The sequence below is a fragment of the Prunus persica genome, chromosome G2 (genome assembly GCF_000346465.2).
Source record: "Prunus persica cultivar Lovell chromosome G2, Prunus_persica_NCBIv2, whole genome shotgun sequence".
NCBI classification, from domain to species: Eukaryota; Viridiplantae; Streptophyta; class Magnoliopsida; order Rosales; family Rosaceae; genus Prunus; species Prunus persica.
In genome coordinates this window covers 15,227,888-15,251,508 of record NC_034010.1, presented here as the reverse complement: position 1 = coordinate 15,251,508, position 23,621 = coordinate 15,227,888, and the positions used below count along the sequence as shown (strand labels likewise).

The 23,621-nt window shown below is 39.5% G+C and overlaps 3 protein-coding genes and 1 pseudogene across 6 annotated transcripts; 2 read left to right on the top strand and 2 right to left on the bottom strand.

The window, feature by feature from the left end:
* On the top strand, nucleotides 4,447–6,006 carry LOC109947363. Its single transcript, XM_020557311.1, has one exon. It carries the CDS (start codon nucleotides 4,447–4,449, stop codon nucleotides 6,004–6,006), a length of 1,560 nt encoding a protein of 519 aa, XP_020412900.1.
* Nucleotides 7,453–9,169, bottom strand: LOC18785223 (annotated as a pseudogene).
* Nucleotides 10,694–13,043, top strand: LOC18784877. 3 transcript variants are annotated; one of them, XM_007218593.2, is made up of 2 exons: nucleotides 10,694–10,993; nucleotides 12,804–13,043. In XM_007218593.2, exon 1 carries the CDS (start codon nucleotides 10,721–10,723, stop codon nucleotides 10,991–10,993), a length of 273 nt encoding a protein of 90 aa, XP_007218655.1. In that variant the 5' UTR covers nucleotides 10,694–10,720; the 3' UTR covers nucleotides 12,804–13,043. The 3 variants fall into 3 exon arrangements, with proteins under 3 accessions (XP_007218655.1, XP_020411803.1, XP_020411804.1); XM_020556214.1 differs by lacking the exon at nucleotides 12,804–13,043 and adding an exon at nucleotides 12,273–12,792; XM_020556215.1 differs by lacking the exon at nucleotides 12,804–13,043 and adding an exon at nucleotides 12,264–12,792.
* On the bottom strand, nucleotides 20,781–23,263 carry LOC18786584 (transcription factor bHLH10). 2 transcript variants are annotated; one of them, XM_020557922.1, is made up of 4 exons: nucleotides 22,919–23,263; nucleotides 21,817–22,819; nucleotides 21,112–21,537; nucleotides 20,781–21,017 (listed from the first exon to the last, which is right to left on the bottom strand). In XM_020557922.1, exons 2-4 carry the CDS (start codon nucleotides 22,753–22,755, stop codon nucleotides 20,916–20,918), a joined length of 1,467 nt encoding a protein of 488 aa, XP_020413511.1. In that variant the 5' UTR covers nucleotides 22,756–22,819; nucleotides 22,919–23,263; the 3' UTR covers nucleotides 20,781–20,915. The 2 variants fall into 2 exon arrangements, with proteins under 2 accessions (XP_020413511.1, XP_020413510.1); XM_020557921.1 differs by having other exon boundaries at nucleotides 22,943–23,263.

Sequence of the window (23,621 nt, the reverse complement as noted above, 5' to 3'; positions counted from 1 at the left end):
CCACCATTTTGCACAATCCCTCATCTTCTTATGGCCTCTAATTCACACCTCTTTGAAATTTTGTGGACATGTTCAACAAGAATGAAAAGAGATTAATGAAATTGACAAAGGAAAAATAAATTGATAAATATAAAAAATATGTTTGGTAGATTATTTGAGAAATGGGTGGGTATTTATAGGTTTTACAGTGAGTTTTGGGGTTGGATCTGATTTAGATTAATTTAAAATATTATTTTGACTGTTGGATTTTTTTTTCACTATTAAAATAGTTTGGATTTAATCTGGATCGTTAATTTGGGTTATTGTTGGAATTTAAAAAAAAAGAAAAGAAAAATAAGGAGTTGTTTTGAATTGTGCCATTTGATTCCAACGGCAACATCCCCAGCTTTTGACACGTGGTGCGACAAGTTCTGCAGCCCCAGCATCGCGGGCCCCATTCGCACCTCCTTCCACATTGGCTGCATCATGCTAGAGTGAGCTCCACACAAAAAAAGAAAAAATTCTAGTCCAGGCAATAGCTAGATTAGTCTTTGGCCCCAAGTTTGGGTTTTTCTAAATTTTAGCCCCTTATTTTTCTTGGGTTGGGAGAGCAATTGCGCTAAAATTTATGATTTTTTAGGTTTGGCCTGATGGATTGGAGATTCCGTTAGCACAGGGGCGACCATAAGGGTGTGCAAATGGTGTCACCACACAGGGCCCCTAATTTTCAAGGGCCCGAAATTTTTTTTACATGTATATTATATATATACATTTTATCAAAAATAGTCCCTGAGGTTTATGAAATTATCACCTTTCGTCCCTACCCATTTTTTGTGACACCAATGGTCTTTAAGGTTACCCTCCACACATCAAAATGGCCCCTGCTGTTGGCTTCCGTCAAATTTTCTATTAAATTACTGACGTGAGACATGTGTGGAGCTCATGCATCCAATGGTATAGAACCACATGGTTTTAAATATAATATAATATATTTTAAATATTTTTAAAACTTTAAATTCATTAAAAAAATTAATAAATTTGAAGCAACTTAAATATTTTTATATATTTTTAAATATCTTTCATGCTTTGTTCAAATAGAGAGAGAGAGAGAGAGAGAGAGAGAGAGAGAGAGAGAGAGAGAGAGAGAGAGAGAGAGAGAGAGAGAGAGAGAGAGAGAGAGAGAGAGGAGTGGGTTTGCGATGGGGGGAAGGGAAAGATAACACAGGGAGAGGGAGAGAGAGAAGGAAGGAAGAGGAGGAAGAGTGGAGTGGGTCTGCCAGGGGGAAAGAGAACACAAGGAGAGAGAGATATATATATATATAAAGATATTTAAAAATATATTAAAAAAAGATTTAAGTTACTTTTAATATAATTTGTTTATGTATTTTAAGTGTTAAAAATATTTTTTAAATATTATAATATATTTAAAGCCACGTTCCAATTAAATTTAGTTTCAAATTAATCAAACAAGCAAGAAAAATAAAGTACACAACGAATTTTAACATGGAAAAACCCCAAGATGAGATTAAAAAACCACAGGCACTTTGCGAGGCAGAAACCAATCCACTAGGACAAAAGCAATACAAAAGAGACTTAATTGACTCATATACTTATCTCTCTGTAGCAGCCAATCCACGCTCTTGCTACTACTTTGACATGTCTCTGAATTGATTCCACGTCGTCGATCTTGATAGTGGCACGAACCTCTACGATCGTCAATCACCACCAAGGCACAAACTTTCCAACGAAGAGAATGATATGATGTGGGTGCTAGGTTGTTTAGATTCACAAGGAACAATCTAATCAACATAACGATGTTATGCTCAATGAACTCTAGTAAAGATGATGAAGAGAAATCTCAAGAGTTCATAAAAATTAACTCTCAAAGATTTGATGCAAAAATCCAATTTCAGAATATGTGAGTTCTCTATCTTATGTTTACTATAACAATGTATTTATATGACTTACAAATTGTTTTAGGTTCACACTAGAAAGAGGTAAAAAGATTCAACACAACTAGGACAAGGGTTCCTAGAAGAAACACGTGAAAAACAAAATTGGAAAACTGAAATCTCGCTTTTCCGCTCGAGCACTAGAATCATAAAATTGACCCGCTCGAGCACTAGTGAGTCTGCTCAAGCGCCAATGAGTCCGCTCGAGCAGCAGAACATTGAATGCTCATACACATGCGATGCTTAAGAGTCAATAAGCCCACTAGAGCGGCAGTGAACATAATTTAACCTAAACTCTATGTAAACCTTATTTCTTCAATACCAAAACACTTGTGAATTGATTAATGCAATTTTAAAATGTTTTAAGCTTATTCTAAATTATACTAACCACCTAGAAATGCATGTATGGTATATAAATCTAACTTACCTCACCTAAATGCATATGAAGCCTTGTTTGATGATGAATGGTCGAATATGTGCAACTTCAATCTTTTATCCGCATCTATCTTGCTTTACCAACTTCATAACCTCACTCAATACTCAATCTAAAACATCCTAGTGCTTACATAGAAAAGAAGCTTAGGCTGGGGAATGCCAATTTACAAATATGACACTTACAATCTCCCCCTTGGCATTTCCTAGACAAAACCTCATTAGAAGGAGATACAAAGCAAAGGACTCAAGACTCAAAAACAACTCGATAATTATTTCCTTGAAACTTGCAAAGGCATGAACTCAAAGCAAAAAAATTCCGGTGAAGCATATATGGTATGAAAAAGAATATAGATTATCTATTGTACATCATCAAAGATTAAACATAGTTACGTACATTATCAACGATTCTCCCCCTTTTTGTCATGAAATGCCAAAAGGAAACAAGTACAAATGAAACCACAGAACAATCCCGAAAAGACAAGAAACAAGTAAGTGGGCAGAAGATCAAAACAACGAGTAAACTTGGTAAGATCATTACGAATCTCCGTCTTGAAAGTCTCAAAACATGCATCAAAACGCTGAGTCATAGTGGTGTAATGAGTCTCAAGCTAAGCATCAAAATGAGTGTGCATCGTCTCAAACTGGGTAGTGAGGAACTGAAGCATCGGATCACCAAATGAGCTAGAAGCATGCGCAGCCCGAGCAGGAGAAAGAGCCTCATGATCACTGTCAAATGCATTACCACTCTCATAATTAACTTGGGAAGGGCCAACAGGCACGTCTTCAGTACGAGAGTGAGAGCGACCACTATCAATGATAGTTGTATTAACAGTCACCTGAGGATTACGCCAAGCATCCCCAGGAAAAACAGCGACATGAGCATGTGTGGCGAGCTGGGTGATAAAATACCCAAAAGGCAAACTAACTCGGGTGGAATCAGTTCGATCAGAAGCAACAATACGGCGGAAGATAAGCTCATGTAAAGGGACCATGACAGTCAGCTGAGTGATCATATAAATTAAACTAGCAGTCTTAACAGGAATCTCAGAGTTTTGAGATGTGGGCCAAATGTTCGCTCGTACTAACAGGCTAAGGATCCTAAAAGAGTCACGCAGCCGACCAAATGTTCTCTGAGTTTTGAAAAAACATATGGTGATGAGTTTTTAGTTCTAAATTTGTTATCAATATATATGGTCCAATTCTTTTGTAGTATTTTCATGGAAAATTTTGTTTAAGGAGGCCTCATTTATGAGCCACCCTTGGTGACGGTAACAGTGTCATGTGGTTTTACTAATTTATTATGTTAAATAATATGGGTGTGGACCACATGTTTATTATTTCATGGGTAGTATATAGTATTAATAACTCCAAAATGACACAACGAAGCAGTATGATCTTCACACCAAACAATTACTCATTTTGTAACTTAACCATGTCCCTAAGCAAAATAATAACAATAATCATAATGATAATAATACAGTAGAGCTAGACCAAATATTGTTCTTCTCATTTTGCACAATTGAAAGAACTTTGCTTGAAATTTTAACAAAGTAAAAAACCAAAAAATCCAAAAAATTACGTCCTTTGCTTTGAATGTAATAACAATTATATAACTAACTGGATTTCGTTGGATCGGCTCAAGTTTTTGGTATGCTTCCAAGTCATAAGTTCAAAACACATAGTACCCGTGTGTGTGAGTTTTACCCATCTCCCTTCCTAACTTTGGCAACAACAAAAAAACTGACTTAGTCCTCCCTTAAGTTTTATTTTCTTCTAACACTTTTATTGAAAGAAACTGGTGCCAAATTTTCTATATATATACAAAAACAGCCCAACAAAAGCGTCGATCGGCATGGGACTTCACTACATGATTTCATGGTCTGCAGACATCCCATCTGCTGAAAAAGTTTTATTCGAGTAATGTGAGAAACTAAATCACTGCCTTCAGTATGCCCATGCATGAAGCCATCTCTTCTAATTTTGCCCTTCTTATAAATATTGACGGTGTGGGCTTTTCGTTATAAATAAGATGCTGCATGCACACTAGAGATCTATTGAGATATACACAGAAATAGAGAACATGACATTGCCAAGGTTTGTGGTGGTAAAATCAAACCACAACAAAAAGTACTTGCGCTACCTAAAAACAGAAGATGGAGAGGAGGACGCCCCGGCGGAGTTTCTCAAATTCACCGGAGAAGAGGCCGGGAGCCATTACGCAAAGTACGAAGTGGAGATGGCAAAGAGTACCGAGAACAAGGGATTTGTCCACATTAGATGCTGTTACAACAATAAATACTGGGTAAGCGTCAATGGCATGGATAAGTTCGAAGGCGATGTTTTGATTGTTGCAGGGGCAGACGAACCGGAGGAAGACCAATCCAAACCCTCATGTACCTTGTTCGAGCCGGTCTACGTAGATCCAATAGACGAAGAAGACGACGACAATAAACCGGACGATAAAGCTGAAGATGACCTTGAGGAGGACAATCAGGTAGTCCAATTTCGCCACGTCCAGCTCGGACGCTACACTTGCTTGCACAACGATTCGGATGCGCTAGTACTTTTCGGAGGCTCAAACTCTACCACAGACGATCCGAACAACCTAGAGTCCCGGGATGTGTGCACTGTCGTCAATTGGGAATCGCTGGTGATTTTGCCGAAACACGTGGTGTTCAAGGGCGATGATGACAACTACATCACCGCCCAAATGAGCGACTACCACGGGGACGACGACGATGGCGATGGACCAAACCTCATGTTCCACGGTAATGATATTAATGATCCGGGTGTGGCGAACGAGATCTTCATGAACGCGGACGGAACCCTACAAATAAAGAATATTTTTTTCGAAAGATATTGGAGACTCGCCAAGGAAGAGTGGATCTGGGCGGACGCATTTAACCCGACCCCCAGAGACAAAAACTATAAAGACACGTTGTATAAGGCGATCAAGCTTTACGACAAAACCATAGCTCTCATTAACGTTGGGAACAACAATTACTGCAAGAGATATGCGAGCGGGATATGTGCTCTCAGTGCCAACGTCCCTAATCTCTCCATATACTCTCATCTCAAGGTGGAAGAGCCTGTTAAGTCGAGGACCATATACAAAGTCAAGTATCGCCTTGACCACGCCAGGACCTACAATTACCAAACTGACTTCGAAATCGCCACCGCAGAGGCCGTCAACTTCACCCAAGAAACCACCACTGTAACCCTAAAGCTGTTGTACAGGAGGCTGAGTAGTTGCAGTTGGAATGATATCAACAGAATTTACTCGATGAAGCTCAAAACCACCATTGAAGCTCCAGGCGTTCCGAGAATCACGACACACGAAGGCGGATTGAATAAGGTTAAAATTTCGGATGGGTTTAAAGGAGATGTCCAGTGGGGAGAGACCGAGGCCTACCAAACTGAAGTGGAGACTCTGTGCGTGGTTGATGTGCCGGCAAAGAGTGTGCTGAAGGTGAGGCTGCTGGCCACGACCGCTTCATGTGACGTCCCGTTCTCCTACTCTCGTCAGGACACTCGTAGCAACGGCCAGGTGCATGTCACAAACGACTTGGACGATGGTTTTTACAGTGGTATCAATGCCTTCAACTTCAAGTACAATACCAAGGAAGAAAAGCTGGGATGATCATTTGCATGCAGCTTAATTATGTTTAGTTTCATTTTCAAAATAAATAAAACTTTGTAAAATACTCTCATAGATTCGTGATCCCACCCCTATTATGTAAGATGCATTTTCTGGTATTTTAAATGTTTTATTATTCTTTGTCTTTTGCTTTTATATATATAGATACACAACTGTTTACCTGCATATAATAAAAAATAAAATGATTTACACTCAACCAGTTGGAGTTCGTGGCAAACAACCTAATTCACACGAATATATAAGATTTTTACTAATTATGTTACTGGATTCGGATAGGCTTTTTATCCATTTATCCTCTGCTACAGATATGTGTGGCTGTTGTTGGTTTTTCTTGTGTAGTGTTAGAACGAGAAAATTTGCAATGGTATTCATTGCATACAACCATATGTTTATCTCTCTCATTACGTAAGTAATCATGTGAACGAGAAAAATAAACACATGACTGAGGACCCTAAAAAATCTCTCATTTCATTGGATAGCATCGATATATTTTTTTTGTTCAAAGCTTTTCGATATACGTGCTGGGTAACCCCTAAAATAGATCGACCTATTTGACAATATATATGTGGCTAAGCATGTGACGGAACTCACTATAAAAGATAATGGCATGAGCTGAGCATTTGGTAGAAATCCTCATAAAAGGTAATAGCATGGGCTGATGTACTCTGAACGCATCAAATCAAATCCACTTTGCCTAGCTAACAGAAAACTAATTTGCAAAGGAGAAATACGTTTTTAGTCCAGGTAGTTTTCACAAAGTTTCACTTTTGTCCCTTTGTTTCAATTGCATCAAATTTGACCCCTGCGGTTTACAAATTGTTCCAATGTGAGGGTAAAATTGACGGATTACAGATTGACTGAAGTTGACTGATATCTTCGAATTTGAACAATGTGCAAACGAGATCAACCCTATACAAATTAAAATACAATTTGAACAATGCAATTAAAAATACAAACACAAAAGTGAAACTTATAAAAAAACTATAGACCAAAAATGTGCTTATTGAAGGCAAGGAAGATCTGCGCATGCTTGTCACCACACCACAAATTTATAAAAGTTTTACGAAAGAAGGTCAAAAGTAAGCACAACTAAAACAGAGAGCTAATCGTTTAAGATTTTGGGTTGCATCTTGTATAAAAAATTTCAAGTGCTATAAATTTATGTAAATGGCAAGCATATGTATGTAGAAACTAGAAACAATGGTATCAGAGAAACCTATATAAGTCTCAAGCTTCTGCAATAACAAATACACACATCCACAAATTCTCATTTGTCTCTGCACCCTTTGCAGGCAGACATCAAGCCTGACCCGTAGGGTGTGCGGGCTGTGCTGCGCACAGAGGCCCCTAAAACATAATGCATTTTACGGAAGTATCTACTGATATAAAAACACTTGGTATATAACCCAAGGAAGAACTCATGCCTCCCTAATAACTACTGGTAGGTGGAACTGCTGCATATTGTCCGTCCAGAACCTCAATGAGCTTGTCACCTATAGCTTTTGCATACAAAAAAGACCCTTCATGCATCTTTACTAATGAAAAGTAAACCCTAATTAATTAAAAACCACACCACCTGCGTGAAGTAATTGATGAAGACTATAAGAAAGAAAAAGAAGTATAAGATCAACCTTGGTGTTGAACAAGCAGCTGTAGGAATTGCCAATGTGTCCACCTTCAGCATGGTGGAGATCAAGCTGCAGCTCATCAAGAAGCTTTGACACATATAGCAACGAATTGACCTTCTTCGTCTGAACCAGGTTGATACTAACTTCATCATCGATAATGCGGATATCGACCTCAGTGTCCTTGTATTTCCTCCGAAGCCATGAGCTCCTCAGAGAGCCATTGTTGTAGGACTGATCCTGAGGGTCGCCAAGAGGCTTACAGCTCTCACCATCGCCAGCACCACCATCTTGTTCAGTCTGGTGCCTCTCTCTCCCACACCTTTTCTTCTCCACCAGCTATATTTTCAGCTCTTCCACTAACCACAGAAGCTCCTTTATATAATCAATTGCATATCTCACAATTGATGCTCTATCAGTCTTTCCTCCAATTAATTGTTCCCCAAAGACCAAAAGACAAACATTAATTCAGCAAAATGTATAATTATCCAGCCAAAAAAGAGAAAAACTTGGGAAACTACCAAGCCAATAAATTGGATATCAAAATGTCACACACTGTGATTCATGAAATCATTACCCAATTAAAACTTCAAAACAACTAATATGCATTTTTTTATTTGAAATTTAATCAAATTCAGTAGAATATATTTTTGCAGTGATAGGATGTGAAATTTTGAATTTTAAGTATATACCTTTGTTGGGTTTGGAACCAAATACCTCAAGGCACTGTACTTGCCATTCAACTGGACTCTCCTCTGCTTCTCAGTGGCAAAGTCTTTGATCCTTTCGACTTCTCTTCCTCTTCCAATAGAACCCATTTCTCTGGAGAACTCCAACACCCCATTCTCAAATTGCCTCCCATTATTAATCCCATCTGAGTAAACAACTCCTCCATGTTGGGGTAATTTCAAAGGTAGGAGTTAAGGAAATAAAAAGTTAGAATCTAAAGGGTTTAGCTATTATGTCTAATTTATGAGTTGAAGTAAAAGTGAGATTTAGTGGGTACAGTGGTTATGGTTATGTTTAATGTTGAGTTAATATTGTGGCATATAAATAGACGGCGTATCCACTGTATGTAATGAGTGTATCAAGTGTGTATAGTATCAAGAGTATCAATCTTATTGAAGTTTGTTTCAAGTAAGTTTGTATAGGAGCTCTGTGTAGCCTTCGGACTTCACATATCCAAAAATGTTATTTCTTTAATCTTTTACATTGTATTTCCCCCCCTTCACATTTAGAGTGTATGAGCATAAAGCTAAATCCACCAATTCTCCAATCCCCTCTCTCTCATCCCCACCACTACTAAACAAAGACTGATACAATTCCCTGCGCAATGGTGGCTGCGGAGGCAGGTTCAAATGCAAAAGTGGGTCATAGAAAACTGAAGACACTGTCCTTGGCGGTGCGTCCACTCCTCCGGTGGTGTCCCAATTGGTTTGTTGCTCAAAGGAAAGCAAATGGCTGCTATTGTTGTTCTGGTCAGTATTGGTGGGTGCTGTATGGATTGAACCCAAGTTCATTTTGGAGCTCAATTTCCATGGCAGCATGATGATCTTGTTGACGAGGGTAGGAGATCTCTTCAATGGAGAGTCTCAAGTTTTTTGCAACAGCAAAGTAGTTGTTTTTGTGAGTCTCTGAAGGAGAAGGCATTAGAACTTGTGGTGGCGGGGGTAGAGGGTTGACGTTGAGCACAGTTTCTGCAGATTCTGGCATGGAGTTTGGATCAAAGTTTCAGCCTACTGTGTCTTCATACATTCTTGGAGTTGATTTCCCTACTTCGTCTTCAAAGTAGCAGCCTTTTCTTATTATGGCTTTGTTTGTCTCTCTGAAGCATTTCCACAGTAACCAAAAGATCAGAATTAAACATAAGAACATGAATGTGAAAGGCAGAGAAATTAGTCTCCCGCAAATTAATATCATAATTACTATTAGCCTTATTAACCTAGCTATAACCTATTTGTATCAGAATGGTAGAGCCCCCAAATTAAGAAGACTTGTTCACAAATTCAAGAACTGGTAGAGATGGAATTTATACGAGAGAGAGAGAGAGAGAGAGAGAGAGAGAGAGGTGGTAGGAGAAGGGACTGAAACTTGTGGGAGTTTGTTACTGAGATTCCCATTAAGTGGGGGCCACTCACAATCTCATTAAACTTGGTAAAGGGAATGAGTATACTATTCTGACTGGCTCACATAAACACTTGCTCCTTTTGACAGTTATGATAAATTGTGGTTATTGCTCGTATTTGAAAATTTTCTTTCTTTCATAGTGAGTGTTTGAGAATTTTGCTTTTCTGTTTTTTTTTTTTTTTCCAAAGTTAGGAAGAGAGAGGACGGAAAACTCACACCCTTGAATACTACCGCATCCAAACACATCAAATGCTCAACTTGGCCAAAAAAAAGGTGTATCTATGCAACATAGGAGTCTTGCGAAGGTTGGTGGAAGTAACCAAGACATTAAGCTTATACGACATTATATTACAAGGAGCTTCTACAATGAAGGAGTTCAATCCAGCAATTTAATAATAACTCTGCACTTAATCGAAAGGCTATTCAGGATCTCTCATTATAACCTCTCACTATAAGCCCTCATTATAGGCTCCTTGTATAAAGCAAAAGACAAAGAATGGTAAAACATTCAACATACCATAAAATGCCCTTAGTTAATGCAAACATTAAGAATTAAATTTATTAATTAAATGAGGATAATATGGTAAATTCACACTTTTTCATATTTAATTAAAATTAAAAGAAAAATCAGATAATAGATCTTATTTTTATGGAACACAACTATCCATTATTTTTTTTAATTCTAAAATGAATTAAATTTTTTTAAAAAAAAAGACTCTTACAAGCGCAGAAGCGCATGCAAAAAGATTAGTACGATATTAAACCATTTAAAATTAAGAGACCAAATAGAGAATCCGAATTCAATAGGCAGCTCAGCCCAGCCCAACTTAGAGAAAGAAAAAGAACAGATCCGGCCCACTCCAGGCTTTAGGCTGGCTGGGCCCGGCATTAGGGAAGTAAAAAGCTCGAAGCATTTGACGGCTTTGAAATCTGAGCAGTGAGAAATGGGAAAGGGTGTGATATGGGCAACGGCAGAGGACTTGGCAAGAAACAGAGGACGCGTTCTCTCACTGTATCGCCAAATTCTGAGAAGCCTCAACTCACCGGATTTGCCTCTGAATTTGGCAGCAAGGCTGGCCAAGAAAGCTGAGGCGCGCGCAATCTTCGTGGTGGCGTCTGAGGAGAGGTCCCTGCACAACATTGATGACCTCATTGATGCTGCTCACTACTCTCTTTCCCTCTTAAGGAAAGGAGAAATACCCAAGTACATCCAATGAGTAAGTCGCTTTTTCTGGTTCCTCTTCACAGATTTAGAAGGTTAGAAGGTGAACCAGTTGGGTTTTGTTCTTCAAAGTCCATGTGCTTACGATTTTTTGGCGAATGGTTATCATGTGTTTTGGTTCAGAATGTCTTCTGTTTTTAGGGAAATCGCTTGCTAGCTACGTTAATGTTTAAAAATTTTACACACATTCAGTGGTTGAGTAATTTGTTAGTTGTGCTGCAATTTTGAATGTAACCCAGTTGGGTTAAGTCCTCAAATTGCAGGAGGTGGTTGCTTTTTGATTGTTTGGAAAGTGTTTCTTATGTGTTTATGCATATAATTTGCTTCTTCTTTTTTTTGTCGAAGCATATAATTTGCTTATTTATAAGGTAAGTTGCTTTCAAGAATTGTGGGAGTGCTTAAGTGGAACATGTTGAGCTAAATTTGGGGCCGTTCTGGTACTCAGAGGAATTTTGAGTTAATTTGTGAAGAACATATGAGTGCGGGGTTTGTAATAGAACTACAATTGTGACTATAACCTTGATTGAGGTCTGGCTATCTTTTGCTGCTATTCAGAAGGATAATGTATTGGAAAACTGGTTATATACGCATCATATTGGGATTGTGAAATTTTGGTAGTTTAGAATCATTTTTGTTCAGGGTATTCTTCATTTTATGCTTGAGTAAGTTTCATAATGTTGTTATCTGAAAATCTGTCATCTTTTATCTATGGTTTATAGTTGTACAGAGTCAACACTGCTCAAAAACCTAGGTATAGAAGTAGTACCATGAAATAGATAGATTCCTTCACAGGATACACTCTAGTAGCAAAGAAAAATATTAGTATGATTTTTCGACCTGATCAAGTTCTTTTTGTTTCTTTGCTGAATCAGATTTTTTTTTTTTTTCCATAATTTAAATCAATTTTGCTTTTTTTTTTTTTTTTGCTTTTTTGTAGAATTTTTAATAAGTGCAACTTTTACAAAATCATTGATGGTATGCTGAAGGATATAGCTTGTGGACTGATCTTGTGATCTTATGACTTGGGGAAATTTTGTTCTATAGTACTTACCTGTTGTTTCCTGCGTAGTAGTCATTAATATCTAAATATTATTTAATATGCAATGCCCATTTTTTTGATAGTTGAATGTTTGGATCTCACCTACTGGTTGGATTGTTATAGCTCCAAGTGAATATCAAAAAGTTTGAGTATATATATCAGATTCTTCGATCACCAAAAACTTCCATATAAGAGAATGGTCCAATTAAATCTGAAGATTCTATAGTCTATGCAGGCTACTGGCATATTCGTTTGCTGGGAAACGTATCGAGTTCTCTGCATAGGATTTTCTAGCAGTTGGCATCTTCCAAGTTCTATTGTCAGGGATGTTTAGTTTTGCCTGTGTAGTTTTGGTTATGGTGTATACTGTTGGTTCTGTGTACTTTATTGCGGTATGAGGCCTTGCTTGTTTATACAGTTGTTGTTCTCTGAACTGCTGTTAGTAGTTATTTATTATGATATCTTGTGAGGGAACCAAATCAACCCCATCCCCATGTGTTAGGATATTTAGGTTATGTTTTCTTGTATGAGCATAGCTTCTTGTATTCGGCTAACGGTTTTGTAAAAACTTCATGGTATTCTTATCTCATACCAGTGTTGGTAGCAGACCTGACAGTTAGATACCAAGCTTTGATGCTTCTAATGTTAGGTTGTGCCGTGGAATTAAATTTTGAATGACTTTATCCAAAATTATCTCTTGCTTATTTCTTTTTTCCTGTAAAAGAATGTCATAGCTTAAAATTGTTTCTTGTGCAAAATGATGCAGGCCTCTCTTTAGGAAGTGAAGATATTTTTCGCTTCTCAGTTGCTCTCACTTTTACTCAGATTACTGAACTGAAATTGTAAAATGTATGCGCACGACAATGCGAAATGGAATCTTGTTGTGCATGTAATTCCTTTCATACTCGTATAACTTGTAATCTATGCTACATTTTCATAAAATGTGCCAAGATAGTTCTTCTGTTAATAAGATTGATTAATTAGATTGGGTTTGCTCTATGTTAAATGAAGTTAAACAAACTCCCCAGTAGACGACTAATTTCCACATTGATTCGCTTCTCTACATATGAAATGTTTGAATATTTCATTTGGCTACACCAAAAAAATATCATTAGTTACCAAAAGGGATTTTTGTTTTCAGTTTTGTTCTTATAAAATCAAAAGCAGCTTTCTAGTTCATATTTCATGAGCTTTTTACGGTATAAAGCAGACCCACGTATTCTGAGTATTTTTTTAGCAAATAAATGATAGGGATTTGTTTGGCAACGAGGTCAAGCCCGAGTGGAAAAAGAGCCTTGACTTGAAGACCAATGGTTTTAAGTTCAAACTTCCATCTCCATGGCATTTTGATAGTGTGTAAGAAATCTACTCGTTTATATTCAAAAAAACCGAGGAATTTTATTCGTCAAAAAACATTAACATCACATGCCAGTGTACCAATAGGGATTTATTAATATCTAAATAACATTTATATCTCCTCATATGTGTTTGGTTTATTAATTTAGATATTAATATCTAAATAACATCAATTAATTCGAAACACAGATAATGAGAGGGAGACCTGTGCGGCGGAGCGTTCTTCCCAGAGAGCACAAGTGATGCATGCAAATGAGTGAGAGACAATATAGAGAATGCGGGCGGCTAGCTACAGTTTGAAACAACTGGGCTTTGACATATGGGCAAATATTATTAACCAAAACAAACCAGCGACCAAACCACACAAACCCCAATTATATATTTTTTATTTTATTTTATTGGTGGGCCTGTTAGCCAGACTTTGATGGGTGGGCTGGACTGAGTTTCCGGGGACTCAAATGGGTCGGTCTTATAAGCCAGACTGGCTTTAGACACCTTAGAGCAGCTCCACCAAGGGAGCCCAGCCCGAGGCGAGGGCAGGAAAAAAAAAAAAGTTGCTCCATTGTTCAGCCCAGGCCCGGGGGTGGTGTGGGACCCACCAACTCGGGCCAGCCCGAAGGCGAGACCAGCCCCAGGTCCAACTCGCGTGTTGCTGACGTTAGCACTCGCGTCACGCTGACATCAGCGAGCGCGGTTCAAATTTTTTTACCGTTGGCGCGTGCAGCGCGCGCTGACGTCAGCGCGACGCCAGCTCCAACGGTACGCTGCCACGTGTCGCCTCCCCAGCCTTCCGATCTGCTTCTCCAAATTAATGCACGCGCCAACGGTAAAAAAATTTGAACCAGCGCGCGCTGACGTCAGCGCGACGCCAGCTCCAACGGTACGCTGCCACGTGTCGCCTCCCCAGCCTTCCGATCTGCTTCTCCAAATTAATCCAACGGCTGAGGCTTTTTTGGGCAATAAAAATATGAAAAAAAAATCGTAAATTTTTTTAAAAAATTCTAAAAAATTCTGATATTTTTTTTCTATAAATACCTATCAATACCCTTCACTTTCAACACCAATACTCTTACATTTCATTATACTTATACTATTATTCACTCTTTTTACTCAACATTTTCTTCTTTTTCATCTAGCATTTTGATTTCATATTTTTATGGCTTCTTCTATCGAAACTGGAGGGGCTTGGAGCACCATGGAAGATGTTTCCTTGTGTGAGGCTTGGCTCCAAATTTATCATTGTCCCGTGTCCGGCAATGAGATGAAATTTTTTCATATGTGGAAAAAAATTCATGCCGAATTTTGTGAAAAAATTCCAGGGTCTACTCGTACGGAGATGACATTATCCAGTAGGTGAAAAATCCTGAATAAAGAGTTGGGAAAATGGAGAGCTGCCCTAGCAAAAGCGATGGACAACTATAGAAGCGGGGAAAATCGTACTAACGAGGTAAGTATTTTATAATTTTTGTTTTATTAAGTTTAATCTCCTAATATATATATTTTGTTAATATTGCTTGCATTTTCAATATTTTGTTAATATTTCTTGCATTTTAAATATTTTGTTCATATTTCTTGCATTATCAATATTTTGTTAATATTTCTTGCAATTTAAATATTTTGTTCATATTTCTTGCATTTTCAATATGTTGTTAATATTTCTTGCATTTCCACTTGTTTCTTAATTTTCTTGCACTTCTAATTTATTTGTAAGGTTAATTGCATTTTCATTATTATTTTTTTTGTTACTTGCATATCCAATATATTTTAAATATTTATTGCATTTCTATTTTTTTGTTAAATAGATTATACAAGCACAAATGTGGTTCGGTGCAACCGGGGGTGGCAAAAAAAATTTCACCCATCATGAATGTTGGGAGGTGGTCAAATATTGCAAACGCTTCATAATTATTCCAACGGGTCCCGACGTTGTATTAAACGAGACGCCACTCCGTGATTCAATGGCACCGGATTCACCTCTTGATTCTCCTGTGAGTCAAGACTCACCCATGGAAAAGGAGCCGAGGCCCATTGGCCGAAAGGCCGCAAAGGCAAAGAAAGTGGGTAATTCAAGCAATCATAATTCAAAGTTTTTGGAGGAAATTGCAAGGCAAAATGGCCTAAGAATTGAAATGGAGCAAAAAGGCCAAGATAACGAGTTGACCCTTCAAGCTGAGTATGCACGAGAAAGGGAGTATTTGCGCAAAAAAGATATAGACATGACGGATCGGGAAACCATGGTCATGGATACAAGTCATATGTCCCCTGAAACAAAACAATTTTGGAAGCTAGAACGAAGGGATGTTATGAGAAGAAGACTTTTCCGGGATGATGGGCCTAGCAACACGGATTGGTTAAATGATGGAAACCATTAAATTTGTTAGCCTACCTTTTATGTATTTGTATTTTTCATGTTTTCTTTTAAAGTTGTTGTAATTCATGTATTTTATTTTAGTAGTAGTAATTCGTAATGACTTGTATTAGATTTCGTTATTTAATAAACAAAGTATTCAATAAATTACCTTTTTATTCAACATATTCCATACTTCAAACAAAACAAAATAAAAATAAAAAAAAACTACAAACAAGGCACAATAATAATAACAAACCACAACCAAAGCATAATAAATAAAAATACAACACAACCAAACCATATAAAAATAAAACATAACCAAAGCATCTATGCTCCATCATTCTTCTTCATTGCCTTTCACCGCCCATAGATGCTCCATCAAGTGAACTTGACGCATTTCATGAATATACGAAGATTGCATCTTTGTATATCGATCTATCATTCGGGTCATCAAATGACCATCCCTCACCAACGGTTCCGGCTCAAATGCTTCTCCACTTGGCCCCATGGGCCTTTCATAAATCCGTGTCAAAGCCGTATTCATTGGATCCGATTCATACACCTCTAAAGCATCATAATCATACTCATCCTCCACAATCATATTATGGAGGATGATGCAAGTCATCATAATGCTTCTGAGGATCTCCTCATCAAACATACGGGTCGCACCTCGAATAATCAACCACCGAGCTTGAAGGATACCAAAACACCTTTCGACATCTTTCCTATATCCCTCTTGATAGGTAGCAAATAATTTTTGCTTTTGGGATCGGGGATTCGGAATAGATTTGACAAAAGTGGTCCACCTCGAGTAGATGCCGTCAGCTAGATAATACCCCGTCTGGTACACTGTATTATTGACTTGATAGGTGATATTGGGGCCCTGGCCTCTCAATACATCGTTGAAGACCGGGGATTGACCCAGCACGTTGAGATCATTTTGGGATCCTGCAACTCCAAAGAAGGCATGCCAAACCCATGTGTCGAAGCCAGCAACGGCTTCAAGGATGATACTTTTTTGGCCTTTCTATTTCCGTAATCACCTTGCCAGGCAGTTGGGCTGTAACACCCCGACCCCAAATTTTCCCAAATTTTACCCTTATTTAATTATTTAATTATTTAAGGGTATTTTAGTCATATTTTTAACCAGAGAGATTTTGGGACCGCGACTTGTATTTTTGGATAGGTCGTACTGAGACGAGTTCATAGACACGTAGTGGGCTCGAATCGGAGTTGTAACGAGAGAGATATGGTCAAAAGAAACCCAGTGGCATAATCGTAAATATTTTGAAATGGGATTTTTTATAAAAAACCTGGTTTTCTCTCTCTCTCTCTCTCTCTCTCTCTCTCTCTCTCTCTCTCTCTCTCCCCCGCGGGTCTCTCTCTCTCCTCTCCCTCGCGCGCGACAGCCGGCCACGTTTTGGTCGGCCGTGCTCTCCTCTGGCCACCAATGGCGACGGGACTGGTACCAAAATGACCGGGCCGTCGTCCTCTTCCTACCCCAGCCAGCCCCCGCCTCCAGCCGCCGCGGTTTCGCCGGCATTTGGAGAAGAAGCGGCGGATGTCGCCGGAACTTCAACGCCGTCGATCTCCCTCCTCCGGCCACCAAATCTGTCGACCCATGTATGGATTTTGAACCTCTCAAGCTGCTCTAGCTGATGGTTGGGTAGGATTAGATCGATTCTTAGCATAGACAACTCGATTTTCGAATTGAAAATCGGCCGAAACTTCGGCCGCCGTGATCGGCCATTTCCGGCCACTTTTTGGGGTAGGTACAAGAACAAAAGTGGCTCCAAATAGGGTGTTATACCTAGGGTAGGAGTTTGGAGCCGTGGTTTTGAGATTTTCCGGCGGAGCGTTATCGCTTTGGGCACCCACGCGCTGCCAAGCGCGTGCGGCGGTGAGTGGGCACAGTAGAAAAAGTATCGATGTGTTCCCATGAGATCCTTAGGTCGTCACGAGTGCGTAGGATTTCGCGGATCTCAATTCGGACGTCGTTTGACTATTGAACGGATATTCGCATATTGCGCGTTATCCGGGTTCGATAGGTTGGGACCGTCGGATGGTCCCAAATTTAATATATGTTAATCTGGGTATTTATAGGATCGTGTAGGAATTCACGGATCGTGAATCGGAACCCCGGATGTTCCGAATAATAACTTAAAGTTTATATTTTATATTAACTGTCAGATCGTGCGATCGTGAGCGATCCGACCGTCCGATCTGAACCAAACTGGCAGGACAAGTGTCCTGTACCTGGTAGAACCCATAGGGACCTTCGGATCGGAAATTGGAGGTCGTGGGTTCCGCAAGTCTATTTGACCAGGGTTAGAGTAGTTTGACCCTTGGTTGACCGTGAGTCTCCCGGAGTAATCTCACCCTTCCAGGGGGAATTATCGGGAGCTAGACTATTGTGGAGGGTTACACAATATTAGAATTATTTTTATAATTATGTATGGTTGTACAAGGGTACAACAGAGTCTAGAATGTCAGTTTGGAGTGCTATACGCACTACTTTAGGTACCTCGTCGGATGTTGGAATTTCTACAAGTATCACCAAGTGAAAGTTAGGTCTCACGTGGCGTAGGTTATCCGGCGTTGAGACAGGCCCCATACGTGGCGTTGGTTGTACGGGCGTATGGGGAGATATAAGGATAGTATGGCATGGTCGCACGTGGCGTAGGTTATCCGGCGTGTTGACAGGCCCCATACGTGGCGTTGGTTGTACCGGCGTACAGGGAGATTATGTGATATGATGTTCAGGTCTCACGTGGCGTAGGTTATCCGGCGTTGAGACAGACCCCATACGTGGCATTGGTTGTATCGGCGTATGGGGAGCTATGTGATATTGTGTTGAGGTCGCACATAGCGTAGGTTATCCGGCATGTCGACAGACCCCATACGTGGCGTTGGTTGTACCGGCGTATGGGGAGATTTGCGATATGATGTTGAGGTCCCGCGTGGCGTAGGTTATCCGGCGTTGGGACAGACCCCATACGTGGCGTTGGTTGTACCGGCGTATGGGGAGTTATGTGATATGATGTGCAGGTCTCACATGGCGTAGGTTATCCGGCGTTGAGACAGGCCCCATACGTGGCGTTGGTTGTACCGGCGTATAGGGAGATATGATGATAATATGGCATGGTCGCACGTGGCGTAGGTTATCCGGTGTGTTGACAGGCCCCATACGTGGCGTTGGTTATACCGACGTATGGGGAGAATATGTGAAATACAGATAAATGAAATAAGATATCGCCCAAGTGTGGAATTGGGTTTTTAGGGAAGAACTACGTGTGGCTTGATCCCTCAAGGAGGGTACGTAGGCAGCCTAAGGTTATTAGGTGCAGCCGCAGACTAAATATTAGTCATTTTGGTATTTGAATTGTTTGGTAGTTGTTTGAGAATTATTGGAAGGCCGAAGGCCATTTATGAGAATTTGCATGAAATTATATTGTGCATGCTGCCAGTTGGGAATATTAAATGCGTTTTTATGCAGGTTGAAATTTTGGGAAATGTCCAATTTATAGGGGAGACTCTGCCGAAATTTCGGCAGGAAGTCTCTGTTTTTAGTAAGTGGGCCTGGCATCGGGGTGATGTTAGGAATTCCAAAGGGTTCGTCTCGGGTTTTGAGAAAATTCGGGGCGGGTCCTTAAATGGGCAATTCTTCCATTGCCAGTGCATGCAGTCGATGCTACCAATCATTCCTGGAAATCCTCGAGCTTCGGCTTTTTGTAGAAGCCGTTGAAAGTCCCTGGGAGTAGGTCTACGCAAGTAGTCCCTAGTATACAGAGTTTCAACTGCTTGACAAAATCTTACCAAAGCCTCCAACGTAGTGGACTTCCCCATCCGGGCAATCTCATCCACCTGATCAGCAGATGCTCCATACGCCAACATTCGTATAACAGCTGTAAGCTTTTGCTCCGGAAGAAGCCCCAAAACCCCAGCAGCATCACACTTTTGAACAAAGTATGCATCATAATTGCAAATATCATGCATGACTTTATTGAACAAATGAGGTTGCATTCTAAATCGCCTTCGAAAATCAACATCAGAGTACAAAGAAGTTGGGATAAAATAATCTTCCAAAAGATTCTTACCCCGAGAATGCCTATGTCTTTCCACATTCCGGCGGCGGCCGACTTGTGAACCATGGCGGCGACCTTGGTTCTCTTCTTCTTGCAAAGCCACTGCTATGAGAACTTGCTCATCGACTTGTCTCTGCAACTCATTGACTTCATCTGCTCTACGGTTTCTCTCTCTTGTTTCTCTCTCTTGTCTCTCCAAGCATCTCCCAAATTCTTCCATTCAGAATGAATGAAGTATGAATTCTAAACTCTGAGAAATGAAAATATAGAAAGATGTGGTGTGAGAGGTATGAGCTGAGACTCTGGTTTTATAGAAAATTTTGGCAAGATAGACATGCCACGTGGCTTGATTTTATTGAATGAAAATCTTATCTGAAATTTGAAATTCATCCGAAATTTGAACCCTAATTTGTATGAAATTTGAATTTTAAAATTCATCCGAATTTTGAACCCAAATTTATCTGAAATTTAAACCCAAATTTATCTGAAATTTGAACCCAAATTCATTCGAAATTTGAACCCAAAAATTTATCTGAAATTTGAACTTTGAAATTCATCCGAAATTTGAATCCAAAAATCTTATCCGGAAATTTTATCTGATTATGAATAGTCTTGACACGTAGGAACCCGAAAATCTTATCTGAAAATATTACCCAAATTAATTATTTTCATTAAAAAATATGATGAAGAAACAAAAAAATGAATAGTAATTGCCCTTAGCTAGGGCAACGGGTGGAAACACAAATTACTATTTACAAGGGCAACCACTATTCACGTGAATAGTGGCTGCCCTAGCTCCACCCTTACCATGGCTAAGGGCAAATGGGTGGAGTTGCTCTTAGCCAAACTTTCATAACATATATATATATATATATATATATAACTGCTTAGTGTAATTGTGGTCAAGCCATATTAAAGTGACTAATTATCAAAACCATGCAAACCCAGAAAATATATAAGTCCTATATGTTCTATTTCATGCTTCTGTCACACCAAGTTTATTGTCTACTTTTAAAATTCAGCATCATATAGTAAGATCAACAACAGAGAAAGTATCTATTAATCCCAAGGAACAACTCATGCCTCCCTAAAAACTGTTGGTAGGTGGAACTGCTGCATATTGTTTGTCCAGAACCTCAATGAGCTTTTGGGCTATAGCACTTGCATACAAAGATGACCCTTCATACATCTGTAGATTTAAAACCAAATTAACCATAATTAATTAAAAACCGCACCACCTGTATGAAAGAAAAACAAACTGGGACAAATTGCAGACTACCAACCTTGGTGTTGAACAAGAAGCTGTAGGAATTGCCAATGTGTCCACCAGCAACATGATGCAGATCAAGCTGCAGCTCATCAAGAAGCTTGGACACATACAGCAACAGATTGATCTTCTTCCTCTGAACCAGTTTGATCGTAACTTCATCATCGATAATGCGGATATCGACCTCAGTGTCCTTGGATTTCCTCTGAAGCCATGAGCTCCTCAGAGAGCCATTGTTGTAGGACTGGTCATGAGGGTCACCAAGAGGCTTCATGTTGCAGCTCTCATCATCTCCAGCACCACCATCTTGTTCAGTCCTGCGCCTCTTGCTCCTCTCTCTACCACACCTTTTCTTCTCCACCAGCAATTTCAGCTCATCCACTGTCCTCAGAAGCTCCTTTATGTAATCAATTGCATCTCCCACAATTGATGCTCTATCAGTCTTTCCTCCAATTAATTGTTCCCCAAAGACCAAAGGGCAAACATTAAATTCAGCAAAATATATGACTATCCAGCCAAAAAAAGACAAAAACTTGGGAAATGGGAAACTAACAAGCCAATAACTTGGATATCAAAATGCCATACACTGTGATTCATGAAATCATTACCCAATTAAAACTTCAAAACAACTAATATGCATTTTTTCGTGAAATTTAATCAAGTTCAGTAGCATATATTTTTGCAGTGATAGGATGTGAAATTTTGAATTTGAAGTATATACCTTTGTTGGGTTTGGAACCAAATCCCTCAAGGCACTGTACTTGCCATTCAACTGGACTCTTCTGTGTTTCTCAGTGGCAAAGTGTTTCGTCCCTTTGACATCTCTTCCTCTTCCAATAGAACCCATTTCTCTGGAGAACTCCAACACCCCATTCTCAAATTGCCTCCCATTATTAATCCCATCGGAGTAAACCCCTCCTCCAATCCCCTCTCTGTCATCCCCACCACTACTAAACAAAGACCCATTTCTTGAGCCTGGCAAGCTGTACCCATGTGGCAAGGACTGAAGCAATTCCCTGAACAATGGTGGCTGTGGAGGCAGGTTCAAATGGAAAAGTGGGTCATAGAGAACCGAACTCGCTGTCCCTGGCGGGGTGTCAATCCCACCATGGACATCTCCGAGGAACCCCAAAGAGTTCGGGAAATTCGAGCTTTTGGGGTTGGGGTTTGTGAAGTTAATGGACGAGTTTTGGAGAACAGAAGAGGGTGAGCATCTAGGTAAGCTGAAAAGGTTGAGAAGGTCAGGTGTAGGTGGGTATGGACCATTAGCACCGTCTTGCAATTGTTGCTGCATCTGATCATGGACACCATGAATATTGTCCCAATTGGTTGGTTGCTCAAAGGAAACCAAATGGCTGCTATGGTTGTTCTGGTCAGTATTGGTGCTGTATGGATTGAACCCAAGTTCATTTTGGAGCTCAATTTCCATGGCAGCATGATGATCTTGTTGATGAGGGTAGGAGAGCTCTTCCATGGAGAGTCTCAAGTTTTCTGCAACAGCAAAGCTGTTGTTGTTGTTGTTGTTGTGGGTTTCTGAGGGAGAAGGCATGAGAACTTGTGGTGGAGGTGGTGGGGGAAGAGGGTTGAGGTTGAGGACACTTTCTGCTGATTCTGGCATGGAGTTTTGGTCAAAGTTGCAGCCTACTGTATCTTCATACATTTTTGGACCAGTCTTTAATTTGTCTTCTGGAGCCTTTTGCCTTTTATGGGCCTGTTTTGTCTCTCTGCAGCATTTTCACATAAACCAAATGATCAGAATTACACACAAGCACATGAAGATGAAAAAAAAAAAAAAAAAAGCTTAAAAATGAAGGCTTAATTACTCCCACAAACACAAAGCTCTTAACCTTTTGTATCAGAAAAGCTTTGTTTTCACAAAATCAAGAACTGGTAGAGAGAGACAGAGAAGAGAGAGAATGGAGGGTGGTAGGAGAAGGGACTGAAACTGTATGCATCTGAGAAAGAGTGAGAGAGAGAATTGTTTCTTTGTTCTGCTCTGCTGCCTCTCTCTCTCTCTCTCTTATTTCTCTCTGAGACTCAATGAGATTTTCCAATTGGCCACAGCAGCACAGCTGGGAGTTTGTTACTGAGATTCCCATCAGTAGGGCCCACTCACAATCTCCCTATTCTAAATTTCTTGATTCTGCCCGCCAGATTTTGCAGTTTCACCCCCCAATCCTTCATTAATTACTTCTTTCCCCTTCTTATTTCCTTTGATGGTTATGACAAAAATGTGGCGACTTTAAAGATTTATCTATATAAGAAATTGTAATTGATGAGAAAATGGGATTTTTATATTCATGAAGTGAGAAAATGAGATGTTTAGTACTCAAAAATTGTTTTGAATATCGTTTTAATTATTCAGATAAAATAATATCCCAAAATAAATGAACGAGACGAATTACAAATAATAATATTTTGAGTTTAAAACGCTGAAAATATCAAAACCTATAAATCAGGATGGTCAATATCCATTTTTTTACATTTTGGTTAAGACAAAAATTGAACAATGAGACCCAAACAAAC